Genomic DNA, 21,533 nt, shown 5'->3' with positions numbered 1-21,533 from the left:
GCTTGTTTACTGGGCTTCTGGTCTTGACAGTCAGTTGATTTATGCCCAAACTTTTTACATTTAAAACATTTCATCCCCTTCGATTTGTTTGCACAGTGAGTTGACTTATGCCCAAATTCCTCGCATTTAGAACATTTGACCTTAACGTTAGATTGATTTCGGTTTGATGACTTCTATCTTTAACTTGAGTGTCTACTTTCGGTTTCGGATTTTTAAATTTATCATTGTCCGATCTCATTTTATAATAAATTTTTAACCTTTGTTTAAATTCAGATACTGTTTTGCAACCATATAGTATGGTTTTCCTCACCACAGAATCGGGAATACCATCAATAACATATTTAATTAATGAAGCATCTTCAGTGTTACCTCGCGAACACATTTCTTTCATTTTCAAAAAATACTCATCTAAAGATTCATTAGGCATTAATTTACGCTTACATAACATTTCATGCAATTCAGCTGAATTAAAAGCTTTACCATATTCAGATTTCAAAAGCTTTTTTAACTTACACCAGTCATTAACTTTAGGTTCACTCTGAATAAATAGTTTCGCTTTACCTTTTAATGATTTTTTAGCAAAAACTAATTTATGCAAATCACTCAATTTTAAAGAATTTATAACATCTTCAAATTCATCAATCCATTTATCAACATTTTTATATGCATTACCAGAAAAAGGATTAACTATACTTTCAATATCCAAAAAACTAAGATGAGGTTTAAAATGATCTTGAATTGGAAGCTGCATACTGTTATTTACTTGAGACTCATTAAAACCAGGATTTGCTCTTTGATTATCATCAAGCATTACTTCAGAAATTTTATTAATATTTTCATCTTCAATATCACTATTTTCTTCATGCAAAATATTTTCAAATAATACAGATAAATCACATAGGAAAGAGACAATTCGGGTTACGACTTCCGATTTTAAACCTTCTGAATTTATGCACAATACATTGCAAACTTTAATTAACTCATTCAAAGTAAAACTATTCTGCACTGTATCTATTTTCTTACTAAATTCTTCAGAATCTGGTTTAAATATAAAGCCAGAAAATTCATGTAATCTTTTCCGGTTATTTCGATCTTCATCAGTATTAAAAATAAGCTTATGCAAACTTTTGATTTCAGAACTTTTACTGTTCTTTAAAGCTGCTTCCAATTCTGGAATTTCTACTAACTCCATATTGGAAAGAAAGTTTTGCACTCACCCGACAGATATTCGTCTTCAATTGGGGTAATCCCCACACTTAAACAATAATCCAATCAATCCAATAACTTTTAAGAACAGTTTACTCAGTTCACAGTTCAATACACAGTTCAAAATACTGCTTGCACACTTTTGATTTGAAGTTCGTGGATGAGCTCGTTGAGTACAATGAGTTCATTGCCCGACGGTTGGTCGCCAAAGTTTGTAGGTAGCAGGAATATTGCATTTTTAAATGCTTTTATTTTACTAATAAGAAATAGATAAAAGTAATAAAATGTAAGTAAAATGAATGTTGCAGGATTAATGATTGTAATGATGAGAAATTCACATACATTATTAGTTCCACGGGCGTTGATAGAATACGTTATTCTGTTAAAATCCACAGCTAGCTTTAAATAGTATGATCAGCTAAAGGCACTTAAACACCAAAGAAGACCGTCTGTCTTCTTCAACTCTTGAAGACAAGCGTCTGCTACGCTCCACTCTCGTTCACGTCTGGACGCTATCTCCTGTTGGTCTCGTCTGCTCCGCACTGAGCTATGCTGGGTTGATGTCACCATGCTGGTAATTCGCTAAGTCAGCATCGGTCGTCGATGATCTCCATATATATATATATATATATATATATATAGATGGTATATAGCAGAGGTGGCCATAGCATAGCTCTTGCAGGCTAGTGGTGCAGCTTATGCAAATCAAATACATGCATACAGTATGTAAACTAAAACTACTCTGCCCAAAAGAGAATAGTTAATTTCTTTCATTTCTTTTTACAAAGTTACTAGTAAAGTTAAACTGATTAGTGTCTGAACATAATTATTTTATTTCTCTTCTTGTTAGTTAAGAAACTTAATATGTTATTCGAAAACTTTATGAGTAAATAAATAAAAATATTGTACTGTTTATATTAGGCAATTTTGTATTAAAAAAATCCTTTTAAAATTAGATTTACTTGTTGATGCTTTAAAAATAGATGGATAGGCACTTGTAGATGGTTTAGAGGAAAGGTCTGCTGAATTTCTGAATCATTAGTGGAGGTAGGAACTAAATTGATGTGATCTTTGAGCAGAACAGTAAACACATGTAATGTATCAGAAGCATTTAATATCGTATGTAATTAAATGCATTTAATATCGTATGTAATTAAATGCTTCTGATACCAGTTACCAGTTAAAACAACATTAAGTTGTTTTTACATTCAAAATGTTGAGAAATTTATGGAAATTAGAAGCTTTAGGAGTTTCTAATAAATCTGATGACAGTTGCAGCTTTCAAGACAATGCTGCATTTCCATAATATTTGAGGACAACAGCTTGCTGGCTGTAGAATGAGTATGCAAGGGAATTAATGGATAATTTTGAGGTACCAGAAAAATTATTTGAGTTACTGTGGTGCAAATTTAAGAAGAATCTGAAATTTCATGAGCATTGCAAAGCTCTGATAGATCATCATTTACAAGAAGGTATAGCAGAAAAATCAAAGTATTTAAAAAAAAGTGTACTTTTTACCACATTAAGCTGTAATTAGAAAAAACGAAAACACCACAGAACTCGTATTATCTTTGACACATCATCAAATATTGAAGGCAAACTGCCATTGAATGATTATTCAGGCATTTCTTTCCATCTGAAACCTGTTTCGCTGCTTTTGAAATGATACAAATGAGGACTTATGCATTATAAAAAAATCTTGTTGCAGTTGTCAAATGTTCCTGAATTCTAACATGTGACTCATTGACATGAGATTTGGTCATCTCTGGTACATAGTATAGGTCACAAAACTTACAACTGGCTCATTTCCTTTAATGAACGATATCTAATTACGAGAAGTCAGTATTATTACTAATATCATATCTATCTGCCAATTTTTATGATTTTTTTAAATATGGAAACTGTCATAGCTTTATAATCTTATGTGCAAAATTAATTTTTTGTCACAAATATCATAATTGTTTGAAGTTGCCAACATTGTGTCAGATTTATCATCAAATTGGTTAGATTTGGTGAGAAGAATTGGTATATTTTAAGGAGCAGACATTCTGGTTTCCATATGAATTTGTACTCATTAGTATGTCGAAAACTAGTTCCTACCATTCTCAGATATGAGTTCTTTGGTTTTCCATTGCCAAATTTGTCGGCTTGTCTACATTTTAGGAGTTTTGAAGACCAATTTGGGTTCAAATATTTTGATTTTATAATATGTAAATTTCATGACAATTTTTTTTAGCAAATATAAAAACATTTTTATGATATCATTCAAGGTGATAATGTATTATTTTTTTTAGAAAAATAATATTAAAAATGAAGCAGTTTTATCTCTCCCTGTCATGTTTTTAAATATCTCTATCTTTTATTTTGCTGATTTCTAAATATTTATCAGAAATTTAAACAAGACAAACTTTATAAAGCACAGTTTCCCATCTATCTTTTAGCAAAAGCAAAAATCCAGTTGTAAGTATATTAAAATTATATTCAATTGTGTAATTTTTTTCATGATTTACAATGTTTTTCTCCATGTAATTGTTTTTAAGTATTTAGATACACATCAGTTTTCCCTGTTAAAATCACTTCATGCTTTTTAAAATTTTATTAAAAAGTCTTCTTATTTTCATGAAGTATGTTCATACTTTCTGTCACTAAAATTCCTTTTCATCAAATGAAGTCCTTTTTGTAAGGAAGGTTTTTGGGTTTGAAGTATTTTGAAAGGAGAATTCTTAAATTGTATTTTGTTTTATCTTATTATATGACTGTAAGTAAATATGGTAAAAATTTCATTGTGAAATTTGTTTTCCCGTAGACTCTTGTGATTCCAAAGTTGTTAGGCAATGATCATGTGCTAGTTGCAGCTGAAACAGGCTCTGGGAAAACTGTTGCATATTTAGCACCAATTCTTCATCATATATTACGTAAAAAAGAGAAAATGCAGTTACATAAAAGTACACCTTTAGGCCTTATCATTACACCTGGAAGGGAATTAGCGGAGCAAGTTGCTGTAAGTGTGATTGAATTTATGTATATATCCTTGTTAAATCTTTATTAAACCATGTAATATCAAAGCTTAAATCTTCAGACTACTGTTTTTATTAAATATTCATTTGTGTTTTCATAATTTAAAATATCATATACAGCTAAACTTTAATTATTCAGAATTTAGACACTTCAAACTGCAGTTAACTAGGTAGCTTGTTCTTCGTTCTAAGCCGAAGGTGTCCAGCCTTTTAGCATCCTTGAATCACAATGGAAGAAGAGGATATATTTTTAGCCATTATTGTTATTATTATTTCTAATACCAGACCGTGACCTCCAAATAAGTAAAACACACAATTGCATAGGGTTCATTGAAAATTCTTGGATTTGCTCAGTTTAATAGAAACTTTTGAATTTCATCTGTAGGAACGAAATGTGCAGGTTTGACTATGTTAGTTCAAATTTGCTCAGTTTGTTACATATATAAGAAAGTGCATATGTAGAAAAATTTTAAGTGAATCGGTAATTCACATAATTCATATGGTGAGCATCCACTGCCTAACACTAACAATGGCTGATGAGCCAAAAAAAAGTAAAAATATATTTAAGCAATTTAAACTTTATTAATTTATGATTTTGTAATAGAATGACAGCAATGTAGAATTATTTTGACATTGCATTTGACTTTTTGTATATAACATGTCATTATAAATTTTATTTATAATTATATAGATAACAAGAAATCATAAAGTTAATGTGATATTTGGCCATGAATTTGAGAAACTATTGCATTAGTGTCTGGTTCAATTGAAGTGGTTTCAGTCAGAGAGTTCTCAAAATAATCATTTGATATTTTGGTTCTAACTTTTCTATTCTGGTACTCTTAGTGTGCTTCACTTTTGAAGATAGTTGATCACAAATATATGTATGTGCTGCCAAATAATACATGACTATGCATCAAGGTATATTTGTTTTTGGATAGGTATGATTTATTTAAGACCAACAAAAAAGCATGATCAAATTTTTCCTTAAGTTGAATTACAACTTTTAAGTCATATTAAGTAACTCTTAAGTCTTCCTTAAGTCGTATTGCAACTCTGCATTCTATTTGAAAATTTGCTGACAGCATATCTATATCCACTGTAAATAGAGTCGGAAAAATACAAACATTTTTTATTATATTTAAGAAAATCCTTAAATCTGTTCAAGTTCTTGTATCAAATCCAAAAGTAAGGCTGCATAATTTTCCCATTTTTAGGATTATGTTTCCCCTACATGCTGAAACATAAATACTCTTTTTTATTTATTTGGACTTGACACAATGTCAATTTCATTTGGAACACATTTATGGTTTGAAATATTGTACTAAGTTGGTTTTACCTTGAACATATATGTTTAACTAAGCGGTCAAATCTACTATAAATGCTAAATCTGCAAGCTAGTCAAGTTCTTGGCATAGAATTTGCTTTCAGTATTGTAAAGGATTTGATTTCATTAAGTATGTTATAAAATCTTTTTAAGATTTGGCCTTGGCCGAGCCACCTTATTTCTGTAAAATATGCAATATCATCATATTTGGCTGCTATACTTTTAAAAAATTCTTGGAATTGGGGAGCGCCTTGTAAAATTCTTAAAAATTAAAGTCTTGATAATGATTTTCATAACATGATCTGTTTTTAAAACTGTTGCACATAAACTGTGGACAAACTATAATGGAAGTAACGAAATGTGGGACTAGATATGTTCCAAAGAGAATGAAAGATATTTAAAAATAAATTATTTTCAAAAATGTTTAAACCCAATTTTGCAAGATTTTTACACCTTTCTGTGTTTTTAATATTAGAGCAAAAATGGCGTACATAAAAGTACTAGCTATTAAAATATTAATTTTAATTAAAAGACTGCATATTAAAATTAATAAATTAATTTTAACTGCAAGCTGTTGTATCTGTGAAGACACTGCTAATCATAATTCATGGCATTAGTTTGCATTCATATGCAGAAAGCCAGTAATAGTAATCCTAATATATATCCAAGTTTCTATTGATGACAAAATTTCAGTTGTAATTTCGGATGTTCATTCAAGGATCAATTTCATGATATGTAACCATAATATTATCTCAGGGATACTAATAGAAAGTACAACTGGAATATAAAATATGTCCTACCTTTGATTTGTAGAACCTTAGAACAATAAAAATCAAAACAAAGATTTAAAAAAATTAAAATCACAAATCAAACAATTTTATTCACTATGGTTTTGGTTTTATTAGATTATGGCAAAGCACTCGAGGGCTATCTGCCTTAAGGGAGGGATGCCTTCGTGGAGGACTTTCTAAGGGAAACTGGCTCGTATACACGTTACACGTGGGGAAAACCACAAAAACGCCCATGCAGCCAGCCCGTTCGCGGGATTCGAACCTCGGACCGAACTACCAGTGTTCAGCGACATTACCACTCGGCCGCTGGTGGGCCTTTATTCACTATGACATCCATATGAACACTATATTGAAACTCCAAACTGAATTTTCACATACATTTTCGCTTTGCATGTCATAAATGGTGTAACAAAGTTAAGGAAATACTTGTGCACACAGCTTAATGTAGGGTTTGAGAACACCACATCACCTTAAACACAGTTCAAAGCATTTGAAAATATAACATCGCTGTTATCCATTGCAGCTTGAAGATGAGAAAATGGTTAAAATGCTAATCCTGATATCCTCACCTTGATGATGTATACAAACACAAGCAGAAACATAGCAGTTTAAGAATACCACATCACCTTAAACACAACTTAAAGCATTTGAAAATATAACATCACTGTTATCCATTGCAGCTTGAAGATGAAAAATGCTGAAAACACTAATCTTGATATCCTCACTTGATGATGCATATAAATACAAGCAGTATATCAAAATGATGAAAATAATTACACTGCATACAAGTCAAAAGAAGATTTGGAACTGCCATTTCACTCAAAACACATTTTATTGCACTCAACTCAGAGCATCAGATAACTTGCCCAACAATGTAGAAAGTCTGCATTGAACCCCAATCGCAGCAGTAAGATGTAACATTGGCGGGGGGAAGATTTTGATGCTTCTTTTGCACTTCACAGTTGCTTTTTGGGCTGCATCTGGGGCATGGGTTGGACAGCCCTGATCTGTGCCAAGTACTATCAAGTTCTTATTAATTTCATCTTCAACTATACAATGATGACACTGCTGTGAGTAGGTAGAAAGAATGAATATTGCACAAAAACAGTGATGATTAAAAAAGAAGTTTTGAAGCAAGGAAAGCTTATGCTGTGACAAAAAAAGATTATGAGTAGAAGCTGCTTCTAAGATTTTTGCACTCTTTTTCTAATAGCTATTTGATAATTTACTACCGGTGTGATGCTAAAATTCTGTGAACCTCAGTTAAGATCTGTATTGTTGCAACTGTTGACTGGAATAATTATGTGCAGGCTTACTTATGAATTTTTGCATTTATTTATTTATTATTATGGATTTAATAAAATAGCCATTCTTCTCATGAAGCGGAATATATCATTAAGGTTATCATTTCTGTTTCTAGTTAGATCTGATCCAAATGGCATCCCATAAACCAGAAAGTGCCATTTTATGACAATCCGTGTAATATAAAAACTGAAATCTTCGGATTCAAATTTTTATTACTTTTTTAGTGTTTTAACTTAAGTGCAGTTAAACTTAATTATTCAGACTGTAGATATTTGAGACTGTAGTTTTCCAAATAGCTTATTCTTCATTCTAGGTCCCCTAAAATTTTTAGTGATTTCTGTGCATATTTTAATTTTTTCTTCTTTAAGTATCATAAAAAGGTAACACAGCTGAATACATAATTTTAAGAATCTATTAAATTTATTTGCACAAGTGTGTATAATAAGTTGGTAGCTTGCAATGTTTTATATATTTATAGCATGTAAACATTATCAGAAATGCAGTTATGTACTGATTGTATGTTTACTGCCTTTTACTTATTTCATGAGTCATTTGTGTTACAATGTATAGCTTACCAAGTTACAGAAATTAAAAATAAAGTTACAGTAATTAGGCAAAGTAATTTTTATATGTGTCATATTTATACAATATAACTGCTTGTTATTTTTTGTTAGTTGTTTAATATATACAAATGAAAAATAATTACATTATTACAGCTAGAAATTTTATTGAAAAAGTGCTTTATTTTTACATTGCAGAAATAAAAGTATTTTTATCTGTAATATTTGTTAAAAACAGAATAATCTAAAAACATTCCCTCATTACATTGCAGTAATATGCATTAGGCCTACAGGAATAGGCAGTCCAATTATATACGTAATCAATTTAGTAAATATATATATATATATATATTTTATATTTAACACTTATATATTTGGAATTCTGTTGCTATAAGAATAAGTTTTATAAGAAATTAATATAAAAATAACTTCATTATTTTAAGGATTGTTAAAAATTACTATCCTTATATTCATTTGAAGAAACTTTTCTCCCTTCAAATAATTTCATATTTTTCCCTCCCTAAAGGACATGGCTTATAAATTGGGTGAAGCATCTGGCATTGATGTGAAGGTGCTTGTTTCTGGTGGAACTATGGTAAATATAATTTTTGATGATAATTTCAGTAATTAAGCAGTATTTACATATCAAATAGTTTATATTTTAATGTGTAATATCTTAATTACCTAAGAGTTTGAATGATGATGTAATGTTAAAATGATAACAAAAATATAACAATCTAGATTCACATGTTAATTATATTGAAACTGCAGTAAAGTGGAGTTTTTGCAAATAACCTGGCTGCATTGTTAGTAAGCATTCGACTGTCTGACATTCACTGAGGTTATGTATATTTAAAGCATAAGTAAAAAATTAGTTTGATGAGTTATATGCATAGTTGTTTATCTTCATTTGGGGGTACATGATTGGCATACTACTTATTGCCACATTTGGACATTGCTAATGATATGCATCCTCATTATTTGTTAAGCTAGCTATACCACTCTGATGATTACCTCTGACACCAAACTCATTATTTCACCACATGTATATTTCCAACTGGAGAATAAGGTCAACTCTTCATAAACCAGGGTAATATCAGGGACTGTGTTCTCCGAAGACAGTTACCAAAACATAGAAAAGAGGAATAACATATTATAACTAGCAGACAAGTACTGTTAACAATTTGCCTGCATTTTTATGCTGTTAAATGTGCAGAATAATTAGTCCAAAGCGGCTTTGTCCCTGAAGGACTATTTTTTTTGTTTTGCGATTTTGCATTGAAAACATTAAAAGGCTGTATCACTTTTCAAATTGTTGCCACCAAATACTGTCGCCCTGTATTACATTTGAAGAAATAAAAAAATGAAGAATCTGCATAAATGTATGTATGTTTCTTGCATTGTGATAAAACAACGGTACCTAGAGCCACCCAGTTTTGATTGACGTAATCCTACTGCAAATATGGGCATCTGAAAGCCCAAATTTGAAATTTGGAATTTGTTTTATTATCGATTTCATATTTTATAAAACTTTAACGAATTTTCATTAACAAACTCAACAATTTAAAAGCGAGCAATGGCAACACTCTACGGAGGAAATAAACCTTTTTATCTCCAGCGTGTGGAACTGTGTATCGGAAATTCTAAAGATATCTTCATTTTAAAATTATTTTGTGACATTGCTGTTGAATTTTATGGTTTAAGTGCAAAGAATGTGATATTTTATAAATAAAGGTAACACATAAAATGTTAAAAAAATGCCTCTTTGGACGTAATTTAAAATCTGAAACCTTTCATATTTTTAATTATTTGATTTGTTTTCATAAATTAAATAAGTTTCAAACCAGAATGAACATGTTGTAAATAGTGAAGCAATAAACATCAGTCATTTAACATAGATGAAACCAGAATGTTCTGGAAAAGCATAAATTTATAAAAAAGCTACATTTGAAACCATTTAAATATAGGATTACACTTTTTCTTGGAGAAAATTATGCTGACTTTAAATTAAAACCCTTTTTTATTTAGTATTTCACTGATTTTTCCCAGACTTCTTAAAAAATACTCACATGAATTAAATTGTTGTATACTACAGGAGCAATTCCAAGAATTGGATGACAGTTGTGTTCAAGGAGTGGTTCTTAAATTGTTTTGTTCCAAATGTGTTTTTTTTTTTTTTTCCCCAGAGATGCTACTGTCTTAAAAAAGCATTCCTTTCATAGTTCTATTCATATTTGATAATGCTGCAAGGCATCTTGTTTAAATAGGTGATTTAAATGAAAATATAAATAAAATAGGTATCTCTCACCCAATAGAAGAGCTGTGATTCAACCTATGGATCAAGATTCAATTGCTGCATTCAAATAATTTTATTTGATAACTACATTTTTCTAAGCAGTAAGAGCAATTGACAGTGACACTATAATATAACTACATGATTTTTGGAAAAAATTATGATATTGGTCAATGTGTCGAGAATATTGGAACTTCATGGAAAAAAGGTCTAAGAAAAATACATGTTAGGAATTTGGAAAAACTTGATGCCACGGGAAACATTGAAAGATTGCAATGAGCATCACATTATATGTTAGATAGATGAGAGAAATAACATTTTAACACTGGATCTAGGTATCAGATTGGAGGATGCAACACTGGATCTCGATATCAGAATGGAGGATGCAAGAGAATTAATGGATCACAAAGAAAGTTAACTGATTGATGATGATTTAATTTCCAGAATCAAATAATTGTAGAAAAAAGGAATAATGAGGATGATGAAAAGAAGAAATCATCATAACAATTTGCTGCAAGTGGATTGTCTGAAACATTTTCTAAATTAAATTAATAACTTCAGCTACTTGGAAGTATGGATCAAAACACATTGTTTCACCATATTCATTTTTTTGAGATGAAAAGCAAATTTAAATAGTTGGATATTCCTGCAAAATATATAAAGGGAGAGGAAAGAAAAGATAGCAATAATGAATGTTTTTATTAAAGAAGCTGCTTATTAAAGAAGCTATCAGTGCACTATTATTAATTGATTTTATGATTTACTCACCTAGGCTTTGTAACATATGAATAAAAGGAGCCTTTTTTAATTACAGTTTAATTAATTTTCATTCCCCAATGGAGGACAAAGATTTCATGGAGAAGGAGCTTTTCTATGATGATTTGCATATGTTGTGTTTTCTTCCTGTCCAGGGAATGATGTGAACATTTTGTATGATGCAAATGAAAAAATCAATAAAGAAGAGAAATTTAGACTTATTATCAGTAAATTTAATCTCCACGATTTTTCAAATGCCAGTGGCAAGCGACTTATTGATTTTGCTTCAGATTATAATATGAACATAACAAGCACAATGTTCCAACATAAAAAAGATACATAAAATGACGTGGAGCTCTCTTGAATGAGGCACTTTCAATTTACATAGGTAATTTTCTTACTGATTCAAGGCATATGTCAGCTATACTACATGTAAGAACATATTGTGGTGCCAATCTGGATTCTAATCATTTTTTGTCATGGCAAAAGTTAGAGTTTGAATTTAAAAAAAATACAAACAAGATTTCTACACTGCCTGTGAAGAAATAGAGAAATACGATTGCTCTTGCAAAGCACCTCTCTTATAAAAAATATATTCTGAAAAATTAAAAGAAGTAGCCCTAACAGTAACAGCTCTTTCTTCTACTCAAGTCAGTATGGAAAGACTCTTCTCAGCTCTGAAGTTATTAAATCGGATCTATGGTGCTCTAACAAAGAAAATCTTGCCGAAGCTGTGTTGTTTCATAGAAATTACTAATGCCAGTTTTTGCATTTCATAGTAAATATTAATTAATATAAATAATTTGCTATGCCATCAGTTTTTTCCTTGTAGCATCTATTACTTTTTTGTATTAAAAAATAAGCTGTAACCTATGTATATATGTTTACATATATATGAGGGAGTCCAGAGTCTAAAATTCCAGCAGTCGGTCATTTTCCCTACCGCTTCCACAGCCCTGCTTATCACTAGTTTAGGGCTACCTGTATTAAACCGATATGTGTGTTTATTTATGCACATAGCTTCTTTGAAAATTAGTTATTTTGTAGATATCAGGTCCTTGTGTGAAAATTGTTTACGACTTTTAATTACTTATTACCGCTGGCTTAAATCTAGTTATCTTTCATATAGGATTCTGAAAAACCTATTTGAAGTAGTCTGCCCTAGATTAATTCTATATTAAGGAATTTATTCCCTCTTATTAGACTGTTTCATGTATGTAAAATTAGTTAGTTTCCATTTTAATTGTGTATTTTGTGTTATACTTGCATTAAATGAATGAATTTTAAAATATAATAGAATTCTCATAAATCCGTGAGTACTTAATCTTGAATTACCTGTATTCCATGCTTTATGATCATGGAATACGGATATAAGCATGCATAGTTTTGAATTTAGAAAGTTTAGCATAGTAAATTTAATGGTAATTTTTTATAATGTAAATATATTTCTTCACAAAGTACACTATATTTGTAAAACTTAAGTGCATTTAATATATGCAGTAAATCCTCATTATCATGAATGTCAAGGGACCAAAAAATCAAGAGCTCAGGTTAAAAAAATTCATGTTAATTGGGGACTTAGATTGTGATTAATACAATTTCACATGCATGGAACATAATGGCTGAATTAGCATTTTTTGAAAAACTGCATTTAAGTTTTTGTAAATAGTATATTTTTATTAATTCATGTATTTTCTTATTTAAAAGCATAAAAGTTACTTTGAGAGGATTTTTTTCTGATTGATATGCTGCTTTTTCACATGAAATATTTTGTTGTAGTTTTACAAAGAGTTCTTAACATGTTGAAAAAAAAAATATCCTTCTCAGTTAGCCCTTTTTTCCCCCTCACTACATTTCCTCCTTGTACTGGCATTATTTTCTTTAAATATAAATACATTAAAAAAATATAAATTTGTATTTAACTAATCTTGATTAAATAATTCTTAAGAAGTAAGTAACTTTTGGTTAGCTATTTATGTGCAAATTATCCAAATTTAATGTAAAAGGCAAAAATGTAAACACTACTCAGAAAAACACTACTTGTAATCCACAAAATTTTTTATTCTGCACAATCTTTTGTCATTAGATGTGTGGATTATCTGAATTCCTTAATATTAAGACAATCTGCTTATTTAAAACTAGTTAAAATGTCTTAACTTGATAATAGCTTTTTTTTTTTTTTTTGTATATTATAAATATGTAATTTTTATAGTAGAACAATTATGTTTTTTGTTGCTTTGTTATGAATGTGTGCTTTACAAGCTTGTAATATATAACTTTTGTGAACTAACTATTATGTTTGTTTTTTCTTCTCAAGCATTCACATTTAAAACCTTCTGGATACATAAATATTGATCTTCTAGTGGCATCTGTTGGAACACTTGGAAATCTTGTCAAAGGGGGTTAGTTTATTTCTTTTACTTTTATTTTTTATTAGAAGATTGAGTTTAATAGTTCATACCTATTTGTTATTTCATGTTTTAAACTTGATATGTAATTATAATCTTACTTTGTTAATTTATCAATTAACCCCTTAACTGTCGCGGAAAACGTACAAGATTCATTTCCCAGTGCCACAGTTTTTCACACAGGTGCGCATAGTTATGTGATGTATTAGGGAGAAAATAAATGCAAGTTTTACTTTTTAAAAACTGTTTACTTTCACAAAATAAAGAATAAAAGAAAAAAATGAATGCACAAAATTTAATGTTTTGAGTAAAAGTATATTAGAAAGATGTAAGTATAATAAAAATGATGTTTTTATAATAAAAAAGATTTTTAAAATGGAGTTTCGATCAATTAATTTTTAGACCAGTAAAGTGTAATACCAGGTTTCAGTGTTATACCTTGTGAAATCGGTATGCCTAAAAAAACATATATTTCTTCTGAAGTGGTTGAATGCCATGATTTTGTTCTTAATTTTTTGTTTGCAAGGTGTTGGTTCATGTGCTCGTCTACAAAATGGTTAGTTTCAGTAACAGTATGAAGCACGAGCAGTTCATCAAAAAATAATTCAAAAAGATAAATGTGTTTGAAACATCCATTATATCTTTCTTTATTCCTGGAACCTGCTACAAAAATCGCATACATTGTCAAGGTCATTGTGGTATTGCATTCCAAAACTTTGCGAATAATTTTACGGGTAGCAGCGCAAAGCTAATGATAGTATTTTGGAAGGGCATATATATATACGCCTGTAGCAGTTAACGCATCGGCTGAGCAAGGCGTATATATACGCCCACGGCAGTTAAGGGGTTAAAGGAGAGTTTTACTTTAAAAGATAAAATAAAGGTTTTTTAACCATCATTTATTTAAGTTACTCATTTAAAAGTGAATAAAGTAGATTCTCTTAATTAAAGACAGTTTACTCCAATTCACAATAAATCCAACAGCAGTTTAAAAACATAGTAATAAAAAGTAACCATATGTTAATTAACAGATTTTAATTTTTAATTAGATGATTTTAATTAACAGACTATTAATGTATTTTTAAAGTTTTAATAGCATTAGTAGTAATAGCTTTTGATAACAGTTAATAGCAGTTTAAGCAGTAAGTTAATTTGGAGAATAATTTCATGTGGTTTCATAAATTCAGTCAGTATTCAGAACAAGAACAGACTATTTCAGTAGGAGGCTGTGGGAAGTAGACGATTAATGATTGTAAATTTAATTTATTTTTAACCAGATGATTTAACATTTATACACTCTTTTGCAAAAAAATCGAAGCACCATGAAGAAATTCAAAGCAAAAAATTCGAAGCACCACCATTGTTCTTGATGAAATTGAATATGTGTATAGTTTAGACACAGATAATAAAATGATTAAAAAATCAAGGTCGTAATACCTGGTCATGGCTCACAATTACCCATTGAGTGTTCAAATTAGTAGTTGGTCAAACCGCCCCTGGCGGCAATTCATGCTTGAAATCGTGGCGGCAAGGAGTGGTAAAAATTCCTAATGTCATCCTGCGACACAGGCTGTCAGGCATTCATCAGTTGTCGCTCTAGATCTGCGATATTTTGTGGTGCCTGAATCTGGCGGCCTACTATGTCCCAGACAGGCTCGATTGGTGAAAGGTCTGGTGACTTTGCTGGCCAAGGAAGAGTATTGTAATATCTTGTTATTTAATAAATAACTATATTTATTGTTGAAGTGGCAACACCATATTTGTATTATGTTACCGTTGCTCAGCAATGTGAGAAATTGTTTTAAAATTAGAATTCTGAAGTTTTTACCAGCTAGTAGTAGTATGAAAGTTTTGCCACTAAATAATTTCTTCAAGTAATCTATCACTGTGAACTAGAAATAAAATTTATGTTCTACTAAGAAGATTGCCTGTTTTGTCAATTACTGTAAAATACGTTACAGTCTTAATTGGACGTTCCACCGAGATACTGGAAATTAGGAGTGCAATTATCAATTTTGATGGTGCTGGTCTCCTAATCCCAGAAATTTGCTGAATTTTTTAGAACAAGCTTGCTAATACCAATTGCCGAATTTGTTTATTTCAAGGAGAAATAGATGTAAGAAATCTGCCATTTAAAAGCCAGATTTTGAAGCGGATCATTCAAAGGTTATCTTCTGTGGTTCTATAATTTGCGTTCGAGAAAAAAATTGTCAAAAACAGGATACTGCTGATCTCCGAAGATAAGATTAACTTTTGGTTTTCATAAAAAAAGTATTTATTGAATTTTAGTATTTCATTTCAGAATTATATTTAAATAGTAAAAGTTTCTGTGTAAAATAACTAATACTAAAAATATTAGGAGTAATTTATAATTGATATTTGTGGTAGAAAAGTATTTTAAATTATTATTTAGCCTTTACTGTTATTTGTATTGAATTTTTTGTTGATAATTGATATATGTATGCCATCCCGGCATTTATATAAAAAAAAAAAGAACTGCTAGCTGAGTTTTTGAATTTGTTGCCAAGCAGGCGCATGGAAAAAAGTAGTAACATAAAACTGACGTAGTGTGATTTGATTATACTGCAGACTTAAAAAAAGATTTTTCTTAGTTCTCGCCATCCAGGCGTGTGGTAGATAGTAACGTCATACCGACATATTACAGATTGTATATTGTAAAAAACTGTATTGCCAAACTGGCAAAAAATGTTTTTCTAATCGCCAACCAGGCATGGAGATAGATAGTAAAATCGTCAAACTGACGTCGGTAAAATTCCATTGTATTGCCTAACTGGCAAAGGTGTTTATATACTAGTTATAGCTAACAAGACTTATGAATAGTGAGTTCAAACGTCAACCCAATGTAGTATTATATTATTTTGTGCCAACCTGGCAAAGTTGTTTAAATAATTCTCTCCAATTGGTTAGTGTGAATTTCATATTTCAGAAATTAAGTCTCGCCAGAAATTATACATTTTTAATACAAGTACAATCTTTAGATTCAATTTCAAAACGAAACTTGTTAAAGGTAACTTGTGTCAACATGTCATTCTTAGCTCGGAGTAAAAAACAAGATTTAAAAGTACTGGCAGAAGAGTTAGGTTTAACCGTGAAACCTGAATTTAAAATTGCTCGGTTGCATAAATTGATTACTGAAAGTCCCGGTTATGATGAGGAGTTTACTCGAGAACTACTGGCCCAATTAGAGAAGAAAGAGAAAGAAAGGAAGAATGCGAAAGAGAGGAAAGGGATAAATAACACAAAAGAGAAGAAAGAAAAAGGAGAGAAGAACGCGAAAGAGAAGAAGAGAAAGGAGAGAAGAATGCAAAACGGGAGAAAGAGAAAAAGAACGTGAAAGAGAAGAAAGAGAAAGAAAAAAAGAATATGAAAGAGAAAGAAGGGAAGAACGTGAAAGAGAAGAAAGAGAATGCGAAAGAGAAGAAAAAGAATGCGAAACAGAAGAGCGAATTAGAGCTTTTGAGCTACAGAAACTTCAGTTGGAAGCAATGGCTGCAACAGCACAGCCGGTAGAAACTACGCAGTTACTTGAACAGCCTTTAAAAATCAGAATTCACGATGTCATTCCACGTTTCAACCCTAAAGAAGATGGAATAAGTTTATTTCTGGTGTCATTTGAGCGTCAAGCTAAAATTATGAATATACCTGCTGAAAATCAAGTGACTCAACTTATTTCATTGCTGCCTCCTGATATTGTTCGGCTTATTGCTAGAGAACCAGAAGAGGACGCGAAAAAGTATGAATATGTAAAAACTTTACTGTTACAATGATTTAAATTGAGTGTGGAAAAATTTTGACGATTATTTAATAAACACCAAAAATATACTGAAAGTACTTGGTATGATTTCTACTATGAATTAAATGATTATTTAGAAGGATGGCTTAACGGATTAAACATTAAAACTTTTGAACAGCTAAAATATCTCATGCTGATTGATCAAATTAAAAAGCGTACTTCTCCTGATTTCAAAGAACATTTTATGGATCAATGGACAACCATAATTTCACCCACTGAGATGGTTAAGAAAATTGAAGACTTTGAAGATGTGAGAAAAACAATAAAACCAAAATTTTCTGCCAATCAGAGAGAAAATTAACAAAGTATCATTTAAACCTCGTTATGATAATTTTATGAAAAAAAGAGAGTATCCGCCTCATTTTAAGCATTCCGATAAATGGGATGATTCAAAATACCCCAAAGATCACCGACAAAGAAGTCAATTTCAAAACAAGAACCAAGAAAATTTATATGACAAAAGATATCGACCGCGTTGTTTCGAGTGTGGATCATACGAACATTTTAAGCCTTAGTGTCCTCGCTTAAAACCAAATGAAAAGGTAAATTGCATATCTTCGAATGATGATTTGTTAAGAGACATATTAATGGTTTAGTTAATGGGTATGAAATGCCTATTCTTCGAGACACAGGAGTCACTGTTGATGTTATTTCTTGAAAATACATAGATAATGTGAAAATGACTGGAGAACATGTCTGGGTACAATATCTTTTAAATGACCATTTAGTATGTCTACCGTTAGCTGAAGTTGAAATTAATTGTGAACTTGGTCATATAAAGACAAAAGCAGCTGTTGTTACAAATGGTCCTGACAGATATGTATTGGGTAACAAAACTGCTCAGTTGTTCAAAGATAAACAGTTCTTAAATTTAGAAAGGATAAATGCGGTTTTGACATGATCTCAAGTAAAGAGATATCATGAAGAAGATCGAAGCAGAGAAACCGAAATGGAGAAACTAGAACTGACGTTTAATATTGAGACTGAAGAAGATATTTTACCGCAAGCTGATGAGGAAGGCAAGGAAATTAAGAAAGTTATTAATGTTAATTCTATGGAATTAATTGAATCTCAGCATCAAAGCAGAGATCTAGCCTCATTGCTTAGCGAAGCTAAAAATGAAAATTCCACCAAGATTTCAAAGTAAAGGAGAACGAGTTGTTGATGAAAAAGAAATTAGATAAAAATGGAAATGAAAGGGAATTAATTATTATTCCTGAAAGATATAGGAATCAAATGCAGAACTATTCATCTTTGATGCAGAACCAAACAAATAATAGTGCTAAAACTCAGAGTAATTTGGTTAATACTCACCCACCTAAAGAAGCTTCTGTCAATGATTCACAAAAGTCTGATAAACAATCTAAACGTTCATCTGATGAGAAAACTGAAGTTATTGATATGGAAGTTGGCTCACTTTATTTACCTGCTGATTCATCTTCTCTAGATAGTGTGTGTGATTATTCCTCTACAAGTTCCCCAGTTCGTTCTTCTCCAAAAGGAAGAAGATGTGTTTGACAGTTTGTTAACAGCAGTTAAAAGAGCTTCTGATAAAAGAACTCATGAAGGTGCTTCTAAAGTTAAGAAATTAAAAATAAGTTCAGAATTTATGCACGTGTCAGAAAACTTAGCAAAGAGGCACAAACATGATAAAGGATTATCAAAGTTGCCACATTCAATGAGAATGCAAGTAGCAAATAAGAATCAAAGTTCATCTCGCAAAGAGCAAAAACTATCTGACAAGAAAGAACTGACAAAATTAAACGATTCTCAGTTAAAAGTTCTAGATGAATTGCCAAGTTCTGGAATTGATATGCAAGTCAAGGAGACGTTTTCAAACAGACAAGAGCAAATTGTTGAAGAAATAAAACTGCCGGAAAATCCTCTGTTATACTCACCTGATTTCAATAAGGAGTTTGTTTTGCAAACTAATGCTTCAAACTCTAGTGTGGGTGTCATTTTAGCTCAAAAAGATGAATGAGACACTGCACATCCAGTATTATACCTCAGTAAGAAGTTTACAGAAACTGAAAAAAAGTACTCTACCACAGAAAAGGAATGCGCTGCCATAATATTTGCCGTAAAGAAACTTCAATGTTATTTAGATGGGCATTCCTCATCATGACTGATCATAATCCCTTAGTTTGGCTCAAAAATCCCTTAGTTTGGCTCAAAATGTATAAATAATCCCTTAGTTTGGCTCAAAATGTGAGTCTAAAACCACGACTTATGAGATGGGCACTAGTACTACAACCCTACAATTACGCGGTCATTCAGTCGAAGTGGTAAAAACCATAAAAATGTAGACACATTAAGTCGTACTCCCTGGCCTGATTAAATAATTTGTTTCTCTATATAGATAAAAAACAGTATTTTGTTCCTTCTTCTCTTCCTCAGTGTATGTTATTATGGTATTTCTTGTTTAATTCTTCTCTAAATTCTTGTATTTCAATTCTGTATTATGCTAATATTGTTTTTAAAAAAAAAAAAAAAAAACGTAAGGGGAGAGGGGACGTAACTGGAGGGGGGGAGAGGTTGTAATATCTTGTTATTTAATAAATAACTATATTTATTGTTGAAATGGCAACACCATATTTGTATTATACTACCATTGCTCAGCAATGTGAGAAATTGTTTTAAAATTAGAATTCTGACATTTTTACCAGCTAGTAGTAGTATGAAAGTTTTGCTACTAAATAATTTCTTTAAATTATCTATCACCGTGAACTAGAAATAAAATTTATGTTCTACTAAGAAGATTGCCTGTTTTGTCAATTACTGCAAAATACATTGCAGTATCAACCGCACGGAGACATTCCAGAGATATGCGAGTGGTATGTGGCCTGGCATTATCTTGTTGGAAGATGGCCACAGGATGACGTGCTATGAAGGGTAAAGCAACCAGCCGCAGGATGGTATCAACAAATGATTGAGCTGTTAAAGGTGTATGGAGGATGACTAAAGATGACTTGCTGTCATAATAGTGCCCTACACCATCACACCAGCACACATTTGCTGTATGTCTTTGTAAAACAAAGACTGATTGGGACCACTGGCCCCATCCTCTCCAGACACGAACACAGTGGTCATCTGCTTCAAGAGTGAAGTGGGTTCATCCCTGGATACTATATGATGCCAGTCTGATGGCAGCCATGATGATCAGCTGCAACACATTCCAGACGACACCGCCGATGTTGTGAGGTCAAAGACAAATGTCTTAAAGGCCTCTGTGAACGTAACCCCACCTCAGGCAAGCACCATGAGATGGAGGGCAGTACCACAGGAGGTATAGATGTGGTTGTAATGCAATGAATAGTCGACAATGATACCGTTGGGGTGGTTCGGGCCTGGCAAACAATCATCCTATTTTGTCTCACATTTGTGCTCTTTGTCCTTCCAGAGCCTTCACTGCATCGTCGATTTCCTTGTAGCAACCATTGCTGCCACATCTTTGCACAGCAGTGTCTGTACGCTGCAGGTAGCAGCCTATTGCTTGGTATGACCACCCAGCTTCACACAACCTAACAATGCCACCACGTTTGAAGTCATTTAGTTGTCTGTAAGGTCTTTGATATCGTTGCAATGGTATCTTTATTGATCATTTGCATGTTTGATCAAGACGTTTTTGCTTACCAAATTTCATCACGTTCACAAAAGTCCTTCTTGGTGGTTCGATTTTTTTTGCAAAAGAGTGTATATTCCAGATTATTTACAATAATTTTATGTACTTTTGTGAATGAAAAGAGTTCATAAATACTAAGTCATCATATGCTGTGACTTCTATTATCCCATGCGTTTTATTCTCCTTTTTGTAACCCAAAGTAGAAATTTTACTTTATTCCAATGATTTATGATTGTAATTTTTTGTTTTTTCTGTGCTAAACAAAATTAGCATTTTTTTAAAAATAAAGCCAAGTTAATTGGGAGTTGACTATAGCATAGAATTAAGTAAGTATTTAAAATGGCTGAATCTTGTAGAATTATATGAGCATATCATCTGAATATCTGAGATATAGTGCAGTCATTGAGTTCATTGAAAAGTATTTTGTGATTTAT

General features: G+C 31.2%; 1 protein-coding gene across 2 annotated transcripts in view; it reads left to right on the top strand.

Annotated features, from left to right (window-relative positions):
* LOC118188406 (putative ATP-dependent RNA helicase DDX28) overlaps positions 1-21,533 on the top strand; it is a 71,095-nt gene that overhangs the window by 30,555 nt on the left and 19,007 nt on the right. For both annotated transcript variants that reach the window (XM_035358838.2, XM_035358837.2), the window contains exons 5-7: positions 4,013-4,207; positions 8,733-8,801; positions 13,573-13,657. In XM_035358838.2, the coding sequence (XP_035214729.1) occupies positions 4,013-4,207; positions 8,733-8,801; positions 13,573-13,657 (349 nt within the window). The remainder of the gene's footprint in view (positions 1-4,012; positions 4,208-8,732; positions 8,802-13,572; positions 13,658-21,533) is intronic.

Source organism: Stegodyphus dumicola, chromosome 7 (assembly GCF_044657685.1).
Source record: "Stegodyphus dumicola isolate Sdum_Otavi_A_Nest chromosome 7, ASM4465768v1".
Classification (NCBI taxonomy): Eukaryota; Metazoa; Arthropoda; class Arachnida; order Araneae; family Eresidae; genus Stegodyphus; species Stegodyphus dumicola.
The sequence above is the reverse complement of the archived record's forward strand: the minus strand, read 5'-3'. Positions and strand labels throughout refer to the sequence as shown.